The sequence below is a fragment of the Geotrypetes seraphini genome, chromosome 10 (genome assembly GCF_902459505.1).
Source record: "Geotrypetes seraphini chromosome 10, aGeoSer1.1, whole genome shotgun sequence".
NCBI classification, from domain to species: domain Eukaryota; kingdom Metazoa; phylum Chordata; class Amphibia; order Gymnophiona; family Dermophiidae; genus Geotrypetes; species Geotrypetes seraphini.
The window spans coordinates 57,288,021-57,302,779 of NC_047093.1; the positions used below are offsets into that span (position 1 = coordinate 57,288,021).

At 38.2% G+C, this 14,759-nt stretch overlaps 1 protein-coding gene across 4 annotated transcripts in view; it reads left to right on the top strand.

Moving 5' to 3' along the window:
- Positions 1 to 14,759, top strand: part of STKLD1 (serine/threonine kinase like domain containing 1) — a 105,642-nt gene that overhangs the window by 69,513 nt on the left and 21,370 nt on the right. For all 4 annotated transcript variants that reach the window (XM_033960700.1, XM_033960701.1, XM_033960702.1 and 1 more), the window contains 4 exons: positions 3,263 to 3,391; positions 5,906 to 6,034; positions 6,292 to 6,420; positions 7,285 to 7,425. In XM_033960700.1, the coding sequence (XP_033816591.1) occupies positions 3,263 to 3,391; positions 5,906 to 6,034; positions 6,292 to 6,420; positions 7,285 to 7,425 (528 nt within the window). The remainder of the gene's footprint in view (positions 1 to 3,262; positions 3,392 to 5,905; positions 6,035 to 6,291; positions 6,421 to 7,284; positions 7,426 to 14,759) is intronic.

Genomic DNA, 14,759 nt, shown 5'->3' on the forward strand with positions numbered 1-14,759 from the left:
AGCCATGTGGTGTTAGAAGGGCTATGATCAGCAAAAAATAGAAAGCATAAATAAAGAAGCCACCCCAGGTTCCCAGCCATACCCGAGGTAGCCATAAGGCACTCAGGGCCTGCCCAAGTGCCTTCAATACAGTGGATGAGTTACTGAACAAGAAGCTCACCATAGCTTCAAAACATACACTCTCTTGCAGCCGTAAATTATATATATATAGCCATATGATAGCAAAGGACTCCCCCCCATTCGACCCCCTCCCCCCCTTCCCAACCTATCCCCCTGGCGCATGGTTTTGAAGTCACAACTAGGGGTCCGTCCTAGGGCGGTCCCAGAGGTGTGAAAGATCACAAAACAATGCCACTCCAGACCCCGAGTCCCCAATAGTGCAAGAATAACAGTTATATCTTAGAAGCCCAGTACCAAGAAAACAGCAAAGAATAACTTGTCCCCAACATACATTCCCTTGAACAATCATAACTTAACAACTGCCAGATCGCCAGCTCGAGTCATGGTTACTGGCAAAAGTGGGCCCCAAATGTGGCCCTGAGCCACCACAGTTGAGGGCCAATGCTTCCCATAAACCCAGAACCAAAGATCGACAAGCAGCCCTAGGTTGGTACCCACTCAGGTTCTGCTGTTAATCAGGTCAGATCAGACTGGGTAAGCACATGGGTGTTCAAATAGAGAGCCGCTTCCGCCGCTGTATCAAAGACATGCCATTGAATGCAGTAGATTTGTCTGGCATGATCGGCCTTTACAGAAACCATGCTGGCTCGATCTCATCAGATTATTTTTTTCTATATGCTCATTGATACCTTCCCTGATCATTGATTCGACCATCTTCCCCGGAACAGAGGTTAAGCTCACCGGTCTGTAGTTTCCCGGGTCGCCTCTCGATCCTTTTTTGAAGATCGGTGTAACATTCGCTATCTTCCAGTCCTCCGGGATTACCCCTGTTCTCAAGGACAGGTTGCAAATATGCTGCAGTAACTCTGCTGTTTCATCTCTGAGCTCTTTCAGTATTCTCGGGTGGATCCCGTCTGGGCCCGGAGCTTTGTCCGTTCTTAATCTATCTATCTGCCTGAGAACGTCTTCGAGGCTTACCTCCATGCATGATAATTTCCCCTCTTGATCTCCCCTGAAGATTTTTTCCGGTTCTGGCACACTGGATGTGTCCTCTATTGTGAAGACCGACGAGAAGAACTTGTTTAGCCTACCAGCCACCTCTTTTACCACTCCCTTCCGGTCACCCTCATCCAGGGGCCCCACCTCCTCCCTCGCTGGCTGTTTCCCTTTCACATATCGGAAAAATGGTTTGAAATTTCTTGCTTCCTTGGCTAGTCTCTCCTCATACTCTTTCTTGGCTTTCCTGACTACTCGGTGACATTCTTTTTGTTGCTTCCTGTGCTCTCTCCAGTTTCCTTCAGTTTTGTCCTTTTTCCACTTCCGAAATGATTTTTTCTTGTCTCCTATCACTTTCTTTACTTCACTGGTTATCCATGCAGGGTCCTTTGTCTGATTCTTCTTGGAACATTTCCTAAATCTTGGTATATATAGGTTTTGTGCCTTGTTTACTGTGTCCTTGAATAGGGATCAGGCTTGCTCCACAGTCCGAGTTTCCTTGGAGCTGTTTCTGAGCTTCTTTCTCACCATTTGTCTCATGGCATCATAGTTCCCTTTCTTGAAGTTAAATGTTGTTGCCTTGGTTCTCTTTCCCATAGGTAGTCCTACTTGCACTTTGAACTGAATCATGTTGTTGTCACTGGTTCCTAGTGGTCCTATGATCTCCACATCCTTCGCGGGGCCTTTCAGCCCATTGAGGATCAGATCCAGAGTCGCTGATCCTCTCGTTGGTGCCTCGACTAGTTGTTCCATGAAGCAGTCCTGGACTGCTTCCAGGAACTCCGTTTCCCTTGCACATTTTGAATTTCCAAGACACCAGTCTATCCCAGTCTTTGCAATGCAATAATTCTCCAAAGATATTCTTCAACTGAAGAAGAAATTTGAAGAGCTTTTAAGACCTCTTTAAAAAAATATATATATTTTTTTTAATATTTACTATGTAAAGAAAAATCTTTGAGCAAAAGAAATGCAGAAATAATAATAAGGAAATCAAAACATCTAGTGATAACATAATTCAGGCAATTAGGGCTGGATTCACACAGGTGGCTTAAGTAGCCTGATGAGTGGGCTAATGAGCCATAGAGGAGGACCCAGGTCTATAAGCCACTCTAACCACTACATTTATGGTAGAAGGTGTGAGGCCACCAAAACCCTACTATACTGCCATATATGTACCACCTGCAGCCATGAGGGCTATTGGAGTAGTAAACAAGTGGGTATAGGAGATTTTGGAGGGCTCACCATACAATAGAAGGGGGTTATGGTGAGATGTACTTCTGGCACTGTTTATGTGAACTTCCCAGCAGTGCCCTCTAAGGTGCCCCACTGCTCTATTGGCATGTCTGTGTGGCATGTCCATTATAATGCTGACTCCTTCCATGTCAAAATGATTTGGATTTGGATGTTTTCAACTTGAACGTTTTTATGGTCAAAAGGCCATTTCTCCACCTCCAACTTTGGACATTTTGCAGGAAACATCCAAAGTCAGACTTGGACACACTATCAAAAATGGCTCTCCATTTTGACCCATTTCCCTCTTCTGACATCTTTCTGGAATCCGGTGTGTTCTGTGCAGGCAGCCCTGAGCCCAGAGTGGGTAGGCACAAGAGCCCCGTACCCTCCACCTGGCATCTCTTCCTCCCCTCCCCCCCTAGATTATCGGGAGTCTTTTACCTCCACTCCCTCAACTCCACTGTACCTTTTAAATTCTTTAGTCCTTTGCTGGCAGCAAGCAGTGACTCGTACTTGCTACTTGCACCGGTCCTGAGCTTTCTCTCTGACGTAACATACTGGTCCTGTGTTTAGGAAGTTGTGTCAAAGGGAAGGCTCAGGACCAGCATGAGCAGCGAGTATAAGCTATTGCTTGCTGTTGGCAAAGAACTGAAATATTTAAAAGGTTCGGGGGGGGGGGTGTTAATGGAGTACAGATAAGAGACTTCCAATCATCTCAGGAGGGGAGAGAGTGGAGGCAGAAATGATGAGACTTCAGCTTGTAGGGCTCAGGGATTCCTGCAACTATTTCACTTCTGGGTAGACCTAAGTCCAAAGTGTGTGGTTCTGTGCCCACCCATGGCTATGTTGGTGGTTTAGTGATGGTAGCAGTTGACCACAGCTTTATTGACTGTTGTCTCTTTGTGTTTGTCAGACAAAGCAGCAGCGTCATTGGGGAAAGCTGATGTTGTCTTAGAAGTACTGAAAGTTCTTCATCATTTCTCAGCAGATAGGAGGCTCTGTCTTTCATGCTTGGGAGTGCTCTGGGGTATAGCTGCGAATGGTAAGTGTTATGTGCTGAAGCTGAACACCTGGGTAGATGTGCTTTCTCTCCTCTATGCTGAGGATTTACTGGCTGCATTAAATGGTGCCACGGATTATGCAGTCCTGGGGAAAACTAGATTCTTTGCAATGCAATAATTCTCCAAAGATATTCTTCAACTGAAGAAGAAATTTGAAGAGCTTTTAAGACCTCTTTAAAAAAATATATATATATATATATATATTTTTATATTTACTATGTAAAGAAAAATCTTTGAGCAAAAGAAATGCAGAAATAATAATAAGGAAATCAAAACATCTAGTGATAACATAATTCAGGCAATTAGGGCTGGATTCACTAAGGCAACAGATCGGATCCGTGGCCGGGGGGCTGATTCACAAAGCGCCCTCATGCAAATGAGAGCGATCAGAATCATGCTCCCCAATCGACCACACAGATTGCTCTCCAGCAATCCCAACGCATGCGCATCTCTAGATGGTCTGCACATGCGCTGGCCCTCCGTGCCCAGCAGAGCTGGAAACAAAATTTTTTACTTTTTCTTCACGAGCCCATGGTTTTAACCTACTTTACACCCGTGGGTTAAAACCATGGGCTTGCACTGCGGGGAAGGGCAGGAGAGTCTGGGCAAAGAACAGGAGAAACAGGATTGGGGCTGAGAGCAGGAGATCGGGGCAGAGAGCAGGGCGGCCAGAGCAGGAGAATCGGGGCAAAGAGCAGGGTTTTTACACAAGCGACTGGTCCTTGGCAGTCGCTTGTTTTTGGATCGGCCAGCCCAGTCGGTGTGCCTGCATTTGTTTAGTGAATCACGTCCTTCCTACTTTGCATGCCGTTTCCCCTTATTTGCAGTGCGGATCGGATCAGAGGATGACTGGCCATGAGGTTAGTGAATTGGGTCGGAGGAAAATCGGGTTGCAAAGTGGTCGGGACACAAATCGGTGTCCTTAGTGAATCTATCCCCAAATTAGAAAACATAATCCATTATCTAAGGAGGAGAACCAAGACTGAAAATTCATAGGAAGATAGAAACTTACATGAAAACAATAAGAAATTAGAGTAACATGAAATCTTCCCCAATGAAAAAAGGGCTTGATGGTCAAGAAGAGCATCAGTCAGTTCCATCATGAAAGGATACCTTTTCCTTACAGACAAACCCTCAATTGTGCCAAATCACAGATTATATATCAATTATTTTGATAAGAAATAAAACATTTAATATATATATATATATATATATACATACTTAAATATAAGTCGATCTGAGTATAAGACGAGGTACTCTTTTCCCCCCCCAAAAAAGAGGTTGACTCAAATATAAGATGGGAGGGGGAGGTTTAATATTCATGTGCCCTGCCTGTCACCCCCTCCCCTGCCAGGCTCTGCACCCAATCCCCTCTCTCCCTGCTCCCCTGGTAGGCTCTGCACTGTCCCATCTCCCTGCCCTGTATTCTGTCACCCCTCTCTCCTGATGTATTGCAGGCCTCCACTGAGCCTGCCATATAACCTGGTGGTCCAGTGGTAGGCTGGGACAGGAGGGCCCAAGAGGCAGTCAGAAGACACAAGCAGTCAGGATTCCAGGCTTGTTGAGGCAGAGGTTCTCCCTGTAAGTTGTTTGCAGCTTCCACACTTGCAGCTCCTAGTATACAGCATGGAAAAGTGAGTAACAGGCTGACAGCCTGAAAAACAAAATTGGGGGGGGGGGTTCAAACCAATTTTTGGGGGGTTCTGGGGGTAAGAGTTAGGTTTTCCCACCTCTAAAATCGCTGATTATTATTTCCCATTGTAACTCCCCTGGGCTGTTTTTGCCACTAAAATTGTTGCCATGATTTGAAAGTAAAAGCCTCTATCTGCCTCAAAACACCTCAATTTTGCTTAAAAACAGGTGTGATGGACTCCTCAGGTCAGGATACCTTGAATTCATGCTAAGTGTGTGGTGGATGGCTTTCTAAGGATCATCTAGGTTCCAAGTGCTATGTGGCACATGGGAAGGGGGCTGGGAGCCTCTGGCTTAGCCTCCTCTGGTTCCTTGGGGAATGTTAGTGCCAATTTGGTCAGAGGGTCAGACAAAACATCCAGATTTGAACTGGAGAGCAGTGCAAGTGTGTCACTGGCGAAGTACAGCCATGATGAGGCTGCAAAACTCCAGAAAGGAGCTTGTGAGCATCCACTGGGGCTGTCTGGACATCCTAATCAGGGGTTTCCCCCTGAATTCATCAAAATGATATATGGAATCCTCAAGGATCCCCCACCAAGAGTGCAATTCCCCAGCAACAGTGCCATATGAAGGACTGGGAAGTTTAGTCTTGTCACAAACACTCCTCAGAGCGAAGCTACCCTGTGACAAACCTTCTGTTCTGGCATGTCCCCTATAACCAGGGGAATCTCTGGTCTAAGAAACACAGATGCAGAGAATGCAATCTCTAGTATCAGAATGAGGCAAATACAGTTGTACATAGTTTTAGTACAGGCTGTTAATGTGTTCATTTTGTACATTTGTGTTTTGTTTTTTCTATGCAGACAGGAACATTCTAAAAGTATCAGTAGAAGGTGCTGTCAACACTATATGTGATATTATGGAGAAACATTTTCACGATGGAGATGTGGTAGAATTGGCCTGCTGCGCTCTGTGGGGTTTGTGCTTGCAAGGTAAATGTTTGGGCCTTTATCTGTGGAGGCAGTGGGGTTGGGTGTGTGGTGGCCCCTTTATAGAGGTACTAGGAAGGTCATTGGGTCCTCTAAGGGAGATATCCTGGAGATTTCTGGAGGGTTGGAGGACAATTTTGGGACATTTTATGCCTAGTTTAGTATATCACCATATACTTCCTGTGGTAACCTTGTCTCATTTGGAACTTTTCCTTTTGTAAGAGCTGTTATTATATTGTATTTCCCTTCCTCTGTAACAGGTTGTATAGATGAAAAGCAGTGTGAAGCGGTTACCTTGACCTTACTGCAGTCTATTGAGAGGCATTCTCGAAGGCCATTACTGGTGAACAATGCCAGTCTGGCACTGGCAGGCTTACTCAGGATATCAGGTAACATCCAGGAATGGAGTATACATGTGACTGAAAGTTTCATGTATTTTATAGTTTGTTTATTCCAATGAATCTCAGCTTCTGCTGTACTTAATCTTATTTCTTATGCATTCTGTGTCACTTGAGAAAAGGACAGAAGTAGTGTATAAAATTAGTGTGTATCTACTATTCAAAATCAGTAATCAATAGTCATAGAGGAGCCTCTTGGAACACACCCTTTTTTTTTTTAACACCTGAGGTCAAATCACTTCTAATCATTTCCTAGCCACTTCGCAAAACCTATAAACTCCTTCATTTTTTATACTTAGGAAAACAAAAAGTAGAAAGTGCTCCCCCCCACACCGTGCTTGTGGTCTGCAGCAATGTAGTGAGGGGGAGAGGGTGGACTGCCTTGGGTGCCATCTTGGCAGGGGAACCAGCACCTCTACTCCTCACTGCCCACTTCTTCAAAAATCATCGCAGACAGCAAGCAGCGTCTCCTAGCTGCTGCTCACACCAGCCTCAGCTGTCCCACTAGCATCACTTCCTTGGAGGCCAGCACAAGCAGCAGGTAGGAGACACTGCTGGCAAAGATTTTTAAAGAGGTATGTAAAGCGCAGTGGGGAAGAATGTGGATGGGTGGGTGCAATGAAGAAGGGGGTGGGGTGGGTGTACAACACAGTGATGCTGGGCACCTCTTTCCCTTGCTATGCTGCTGGTCTGCAGCACCCTAATGAAGCATCACTGTTCTAGATACAACAGAGCAGAAGCTTGAGCAGACAGAATACAGCCACTGTGATGAATACAGGAAGGATAGATGGAACATACATATTGAGAAAGAGATGTTATTGGTTGAGTCTGTCTGACTTTAAACCTGACTTTCAGAAATGACAGCACTGAGGATCATTGTACCAATGGAAAGAATCAGTGGCATAACTGTGATAAAAAATTCCTACCAACTACACTATGATAATCCAGAAGTGGTGGAGAATATCCTCCTGCTATTCCTAGAGATAGTTCAGCACGGTAAGCGTACTGTTTTCATCCCCTTCCATCTATCCGTTCTCCACTTTGCTCAGCAAGAACAGGCAGGCTCCTACAGAAAGGAAGATTAAAATTGAAGCAATGAGCCAGTTAGCTTATTTGCTAAACAGAATAAGTCTTGGACCCTCAGGATTCACATGAGCTTTGAAGGTCCTGGGCCAAGTACACAAATTATTGGTACCTCTACTCACCTTTATGTACCTTGACTCTATATTCACTTTCCCACTCTGTTAAATGTGGGTTCTAGTTGTTAACCTGATATTGATAGCAGATGTCTAGACTCACAAGATCATGTAAGTGTTTGTCTTGGTAAAATTCACTCTACAGGCTGACCAAACTATATTCTTAAATAAACCATTATTTAATAAACCAAATAAACCATTTAAGGGCGTGGCTTAACGCGAACACAGGATGGAGGTGTGATCACGACGCTCCTCTATATCTGGGCAAAATTTTAAAATTATAATTCTCTTATTGCTGATTTTGAGATAAAAAACAAGTTTAAAATAAACTTAAAACTATTGCAGACCAATATTGAGTTCCTCCGATAAAATCGAGATAGATCCTGAGAGAGGAAAACTGAAAGAAAGATTGCCGGTTTTTCTCTCAGCGCTGGATTGACGCGGCAGATAACTGACAGAAAAGAAATCTATCAAATAGAAACAATCGGATAACAACGCTGTTATTAAAGTAAGATTTGAAAAGAAAGGAGACGGATTATCTCTGTATTAAGACAGCACGGAGGTAAGAAATAGCTGTTAAAAACTTGAACTGACTAACAGCTAAAGAGAAACGGATCTTGAAGTGAAATCGCTGTCAGATGAGATGATTTAATACAGCCCTCTCCTGCCGAAGATAAATTAAAACCTTAAAGGCATTGAATATTACTAGCTTTTAGAGGTATAGATACGGCACGGTAGAGAAGAGAACTGTTTCAAGAAATAAAACTGATTAACGTTTTAAAAAAAAAGAACGATCCCAATGTGAAACAGTTGACAGTTGATTATCTAAACTATGACAGTTTAAGGCAGCCCTTTCTATTCAGCGCTGAGTTGGAGCCCTGAGATAAAACTGGTCCTTTACCTGAAGCCAGTTTTCTTGTTCGTTTTTCCTCAGCGATGGTTCAACATTGGGACAGATAACAGATAAAAAGTTCTATAAACGCAAATAATTTATATTGCTGCTGATATTAAGGGAAGATTTGGAAAAAGTTAAAAGAAATACGTGATTATATTAATGCTGATTTGAATGCTGAGAGAGTGAAAGAAGGCTTATGAAGATTTAATTTGAAAAAGACATACAGCATTCTCAGGGGATTGAAAAAAGAAAACTGATAGAGAGAGGAATACTGGCATTTTCTCTCAATAATTAAGTGCCAAAGCACTGAAAACAAATAAATATCAGCTTATTAAAATAAAAGAAATTCTGAATTGAATATTGCTTTCCTCTGACAAAGCTGCGATTGGGCTTATGAGAGAGGAGACAGAGAAAAGGATCAACGGAACTTTAAACTTTAAAAAAAAACCGAAGCAACAAGACATCGAGGCAATTGAGAGACGCTGAGAAAAAACAGAAGACAGTTACTTCAAGTTGGTCAAAATAAGGGAAAATAACTCTATAAAGTGTTGCTCTCCTCAATCGGGGCTGCGATTGGGCTTGTGAGAGGAGAGGAAAAACTACTAAGAATTTTTTTATTTTTTTTTTTTTTGTCAGCGCTGAAAAATTAAAACTTGTGAAAGAAATTGACTAATCTGAGAGAGATCTAAGGGAAGGAAATGTTGTTGGACTGAATGTTCCCCTCCTTCATTGAGACAGTGAAAGTGAGAAAAGTAAAAGAAAAAAGGAAAGAATTTTCAAACTGACATAGGTAAAAGATAAAAGAAGGAGAAAAATAACCATCTAGCCAATATTAAAGAGATAAATAAACTAAAAAAGGAATATTCAAGATTGTGACAGATAACTGAGGAAAAGAAAAGGGCTTAAAAAGAAAATTTCTACTAAATCTTGGAAGAAAAGAGATTAAAAACCTAAGAATATCAAAAGAAATAAGAATAACCAAGAAAAGGAAAACAACAACATGGCAAGCACCAGACAAAACAAAAATGAGGCTGGTACATCTGCAAAAAGACAGAAACAAGACCAAATAACACCAAGCAAAATACCACTTCCTATCGAAGAATCAGACATATTAAGCAAAACAGAAGTTATGGAAGAACTAAGACAAATCAAACAAATGCTTAAGGAAACTATAACTAATATGTCGGAAATGAAAGAAGAAATTTTAAATATTCATAGACAAATGGAAGTTAATAACAAAAGAACAACTGAACTAGAATCAAAAATGGAAGCTATAGAATGTGAATCAAAAAGATGTAAAAACGACAGCCTGGAATTAAATAAATTAAAAGATCAACTGGAGGACTACGAGAATAGAGGAAGAAGGAAAAACATTAAACTTTTTGGAATACAAGAAAATTTAGAGGGAAAAAATACTATCCTTTTCCTTGAAAATTTAATTCCAAAAATACTACAGTTAGACTTGAAACAACCAATTGAAATAGAAAGGGCGCATAGAATCCCAATTAAAAATTTAGAAAACAAAGACAGACCAAGACCAATAATTTTCAAAATGCTGAGATACCAACAAGCACTAGAAATACTAAATGCTGCAAAAAAAGATAAAAACCTAAATTATAAAGGATCAAGAATATGGTTTTTACCAGACTTTGCCAAAAACACAGCAAATAAAAGAAAGAGACTACTAGACATGAGACCTCTACTAAAAGAAAAAGGATTTAAATATGGTCTATACTACCCGGCGAAAATGAGAGTATCATCTGGAGACAAATCCTTATATTTTGAGGATCCCGAAAAACTAAAAGATTTTCTCTCTAAACCAGAACCTATGATATTTTAACATAGAACATTAAGATGGTTTTGAGGACTCTATGAAAAATTAGAAAAATATGACATATCGAAATATCTGAAGAAAAGGAGGAAAACAATATAAAGAAAAGACAATAAAAATTATATGAAAGAAAGAACAAAATATAGGAAAATTATTAAATAATACACTACATATATGTTTAAAATAATTATATGTTGAAATCATAATACTAAGGAAATACAAATTAACATATTGTTAAATGGATAATGATACATTAATGAAATGTTATGGAAAATGATTAAAGATATAAAAGATCAATATAGATAGATAGAAGGGAAATTTGTTTAAATATTGAATATTGATTGCCTGGAATGGGGAGAATGTTCGGATTACAGTTCCAATGTGTATCCTTAAGCAGCCAATGTACTGGGTGGGAAAGGGAGGGACAAGGAGAATATTTAATAGAATAATTAAGGGAGATACATTAGGGTTAAATATGTGTGTCATGAAGAAAATTTTTTGGATATTAAATATGAAAGAGGAGAGGAAGAATAAGATAATGAAAAGTATTAAAATGTATAATGTCTTTTAAAATATATTCTATTAATGTCAATGGCCTGAATCATGTAATTAAAAGGAAAAAAGTATTAACATTTTTAAAAAAGCAAAATGCGGATATTTACTGTCTGCAAGAGACCCATCTTAATATGAAGGAATCACAGAAATTATCAGGTGGATGGATAAAGGAATGTTTTTTTGCTCCAGCAGTGGGTAAAAAAGCAGGGGTTGCAATTCTTATAAATAAAAAATGTATGGCCAATATAAAGGTAAAAAGTTCAGATCCACATGGAAGATGGATACATATCGATATGGGTATGGGAAATGATACCCTGACGTTATTTAATATATATGCCCCTAATTCGAATCAATCAGAATTTTTCAAAAAGCTACAAAATATGTTATTACCACTGGCTGCCTCTAATTTAGTGGTGGCTGGAGATTTTAATGCTGTAATGGATCCATTATTGGATAAAAAACCAGGTAAAAATATTAAATCTTTAGGTCTAGATAATTTAGTTCGATCATGTGATTTGAAGGATATATGGCGTATTCTTCATTTTAATGATCAGGAATATTCATTTTGTTCACAGGTTCATAAATCATTTTCAAGAATAGATTATATTTTTGTTTCAACAAATAAAGTGCAACAGGTGATTAAAGCCTCCATTGATCCTATTATCATTTCGGATCATGCGGGAATATGGATAGAATTACAATTAGATCAATTAGAAAATAATAGACCTCTTTGGAGATTTGATAATGCATTGCTTGTGGATGACAAATTTTTGGAAAATTTTAAAACACAAATTAATGATTTTTTTCAAACAAATTTAGTGGAAGATACATCTATAGAGAATGTATGGGATGCATTTAAAGCAACTATGAGGGGTAATATTATATCATATTCAGCTTTTATTAGGAAACAGATCAAAAAACAATATATAGAATTAGAAAAAGAAATAAAAATATTAGAAGCTAAATTGATAAGTAAATGGGAATATGAAGTTTTACAAGCTCTTTTGAAAACAAAAGGTAAATATAATGAATTAACTTCAAAAATGATAAGAAAAGATTTGTTTTCCAAGCAAACAGTGTATTATGGAAATTCTAATAAGGCGGGAAAATTATTGGCAAATTATCTTAAGGCAAAAAAAAGGAGAACTAATATTAATGGAATAAAAGATGATAATGGTATAATAACAAATCAAACAAATATAATATTAAAACAATTTTTAAATTTTTATAAGGACCTGTATTCTTCCGAACCTTATTTGGAGAAACAAAAAGATGGAAAAAAATTTTTAGATTTAATTAATGGACCTAAAATTCCTGATCATATAAAACGAAGTTTAGAAGAACCTATATCATTAAAAGAATTAGAAACAGCATTGAGATCTCTTAGAGTTGGATCCGCTCCAGGTGGTGATGGTTACACAGTAGAATTTTATAAAACATTTCAAAATATCCTTTCCCCACATTTATTAAAATTATATCAGACACAACTTATAAAAGGTAATATAAAAGGTACTATGGCTGAATCAATAATAATTGTTTTGCCTAAGCCAAATAAAGATCCTACTTTGGTTTCAAACTACAGGCCTATATCTTTGATAAATGTTGATAATAAACTTTTGGCGAAAATTTTGGCTTTGAGATTAGCCAAAGCTCTCCCACATATTATAGATATGCATCAAACGGGTTTCGTTGCTAAAAGACATTCCTCCAATAACTCTAGACTATTATTTCACATGCTAAACTTATCAAAAAAAATGGATGAACCGGCTTTTACAGTTTCATTAGATGCTGAAAAAGCATTTGATAGGGTAGAATGGAATTTTATGTATCAGGCTTTAGAATGGTTTGGTATAGGTTCTGGATTTATACAAATGGTAAAAACATTGTATAGCTTCCCGATTGCAAGATTAAATATTAATAATAAGATATCTGATGGTTTTCAATTACAGAGGGGAGTTAGACAAGGCTGTCCTTTATCTCCTTTGTTATTTGATGTTGTATTAGAACCCTTATTGTTAGCAATACAGCAAACGAGGGAGATACAAGGTATTCCATATTCAGATATGGAATATAAAATTTCGGCTTATGCGGATGATATTTTGCTTTATTTGAGAAATCCAGAGTCTACCTTATCTTCTTTATTGGAATTAATTGATAAGTTTGGCAAATTTTCAGGTTATAAAATTAATTGGAATAAATCTGAAATTATACCCTTGAATGTTCACTGTGTAAAAGGATTATTTGATACTTTTCCATTCATATGGAAAGAAGAAGGATTTAAATATCTAGGCATTCAAGTTAAAAAAACAATTGAAGATACTGTAAAAGAAAATGAAAAATATGTATTAAAAAAAGTTACGGAGTTATGTGAGCAATGGAACCCATTACATATTTCTTGGTGGGGAAGAGTTCAAACTATTAAAATGATGATGTTGCCTGTAGTTTGCTACCAAATGAGTATGATACCTATTTATTTTCAGGGGTCCTTTTATAAAAAGCTTAATAGAATTTTAACAAAATTTCTTTGGCTTGGTAAGACACCTAGAATAGCTTTAGTAACCTTACAAAAATCAATTAAGGAGGGAGGGGTAAATTTTCCAAATTTCTATAGGTACCATCAAGCCTATATTCTACGTCAGGGTATGTATTGGATCCTCCCAGAACTTATAGATAATGCACCAGATTGGTTATATTTGGAATGGCGCCTTATGTTTCCCCTAAATTTAGTTCATTTACCAAGTATTAATATACCTAAAAGATACAAAGAAAATAAAATAATAATGGATACTTGGAAAACATTGAGATTTATTGATAAATTAACACCCATCCCAATATACAAATCAACTAATCAATCCATATGGATAAACTCCAAGATCAAAATTGGCGGAGCTCAAATCCTTTGGAAGAACTGGATTATTGCAGGCATTAGATCTCTAGATGATGTTATTTCAGAAGGTAAACTGCTGGATTTTTCACAATTGCAACATAGATTTGGTCTTAATAAAACACAAAGTTTTAAATGGTTGCAATTGAAGCAGGCCATTCAGGTTGGGTTCCCTGAATGGAAAACATTGAACAATCAATATAGTTTAAAGTTCTTATGCTTTAAAGCAGACTTCCTAGGACATCAAGCCGCATTGTGGTATAAATTAATATCTGGATATTTGAATAAAAAACCAAAAAATGGTCTAAGAGACATTTGGAGCATTGAGATTGGACATCAAATTAATGCATCTCAATGGCCACTAATTTGGTCTTGGAGAATGGGATGTACAGTGTCAGCATCTATGAGACAAACATGGTTCTTTTTATTACATAGAGCTTTTTGGACCCCTACTCGTTTGCAAAAATTAGACAGTTCTAAGTCTAATAGATGCTGGCACTGTAATCTAGAACCAGGGACATTAGATCATTTATTATATCATTGTCCTTATATTAAAATTTTTTGGAATTCAATTTGGCCACAAATTAATAAATTAATGGAAAATCATATTGCAATATCATATGATACAATTTTATTTGGAACAATGATGAGAATAAAAAGTCAAATTTCACCAGAAAATAATAAGCTTTTATTAATAATGACAGGGGTTGCCATTCAACATATAACTAACAATTGGAAAAATTACAACAACCTAAATTACACATTTTGGTGGAATACAATATGTCATATTTTTAAAATGGAAAGAACAATAGCAATACAAAAGGGGACATATACTAAATTTATAAAAATATGGGGGCCATTGACAAAATACTGTAATGAATAAATAATATGATGTTTTCTTCTTCTTTTCTTCTTTTAAGGATCTTTTTTATGACACACATAAAGGGGGGGTAAGAAAAATTAATTTAT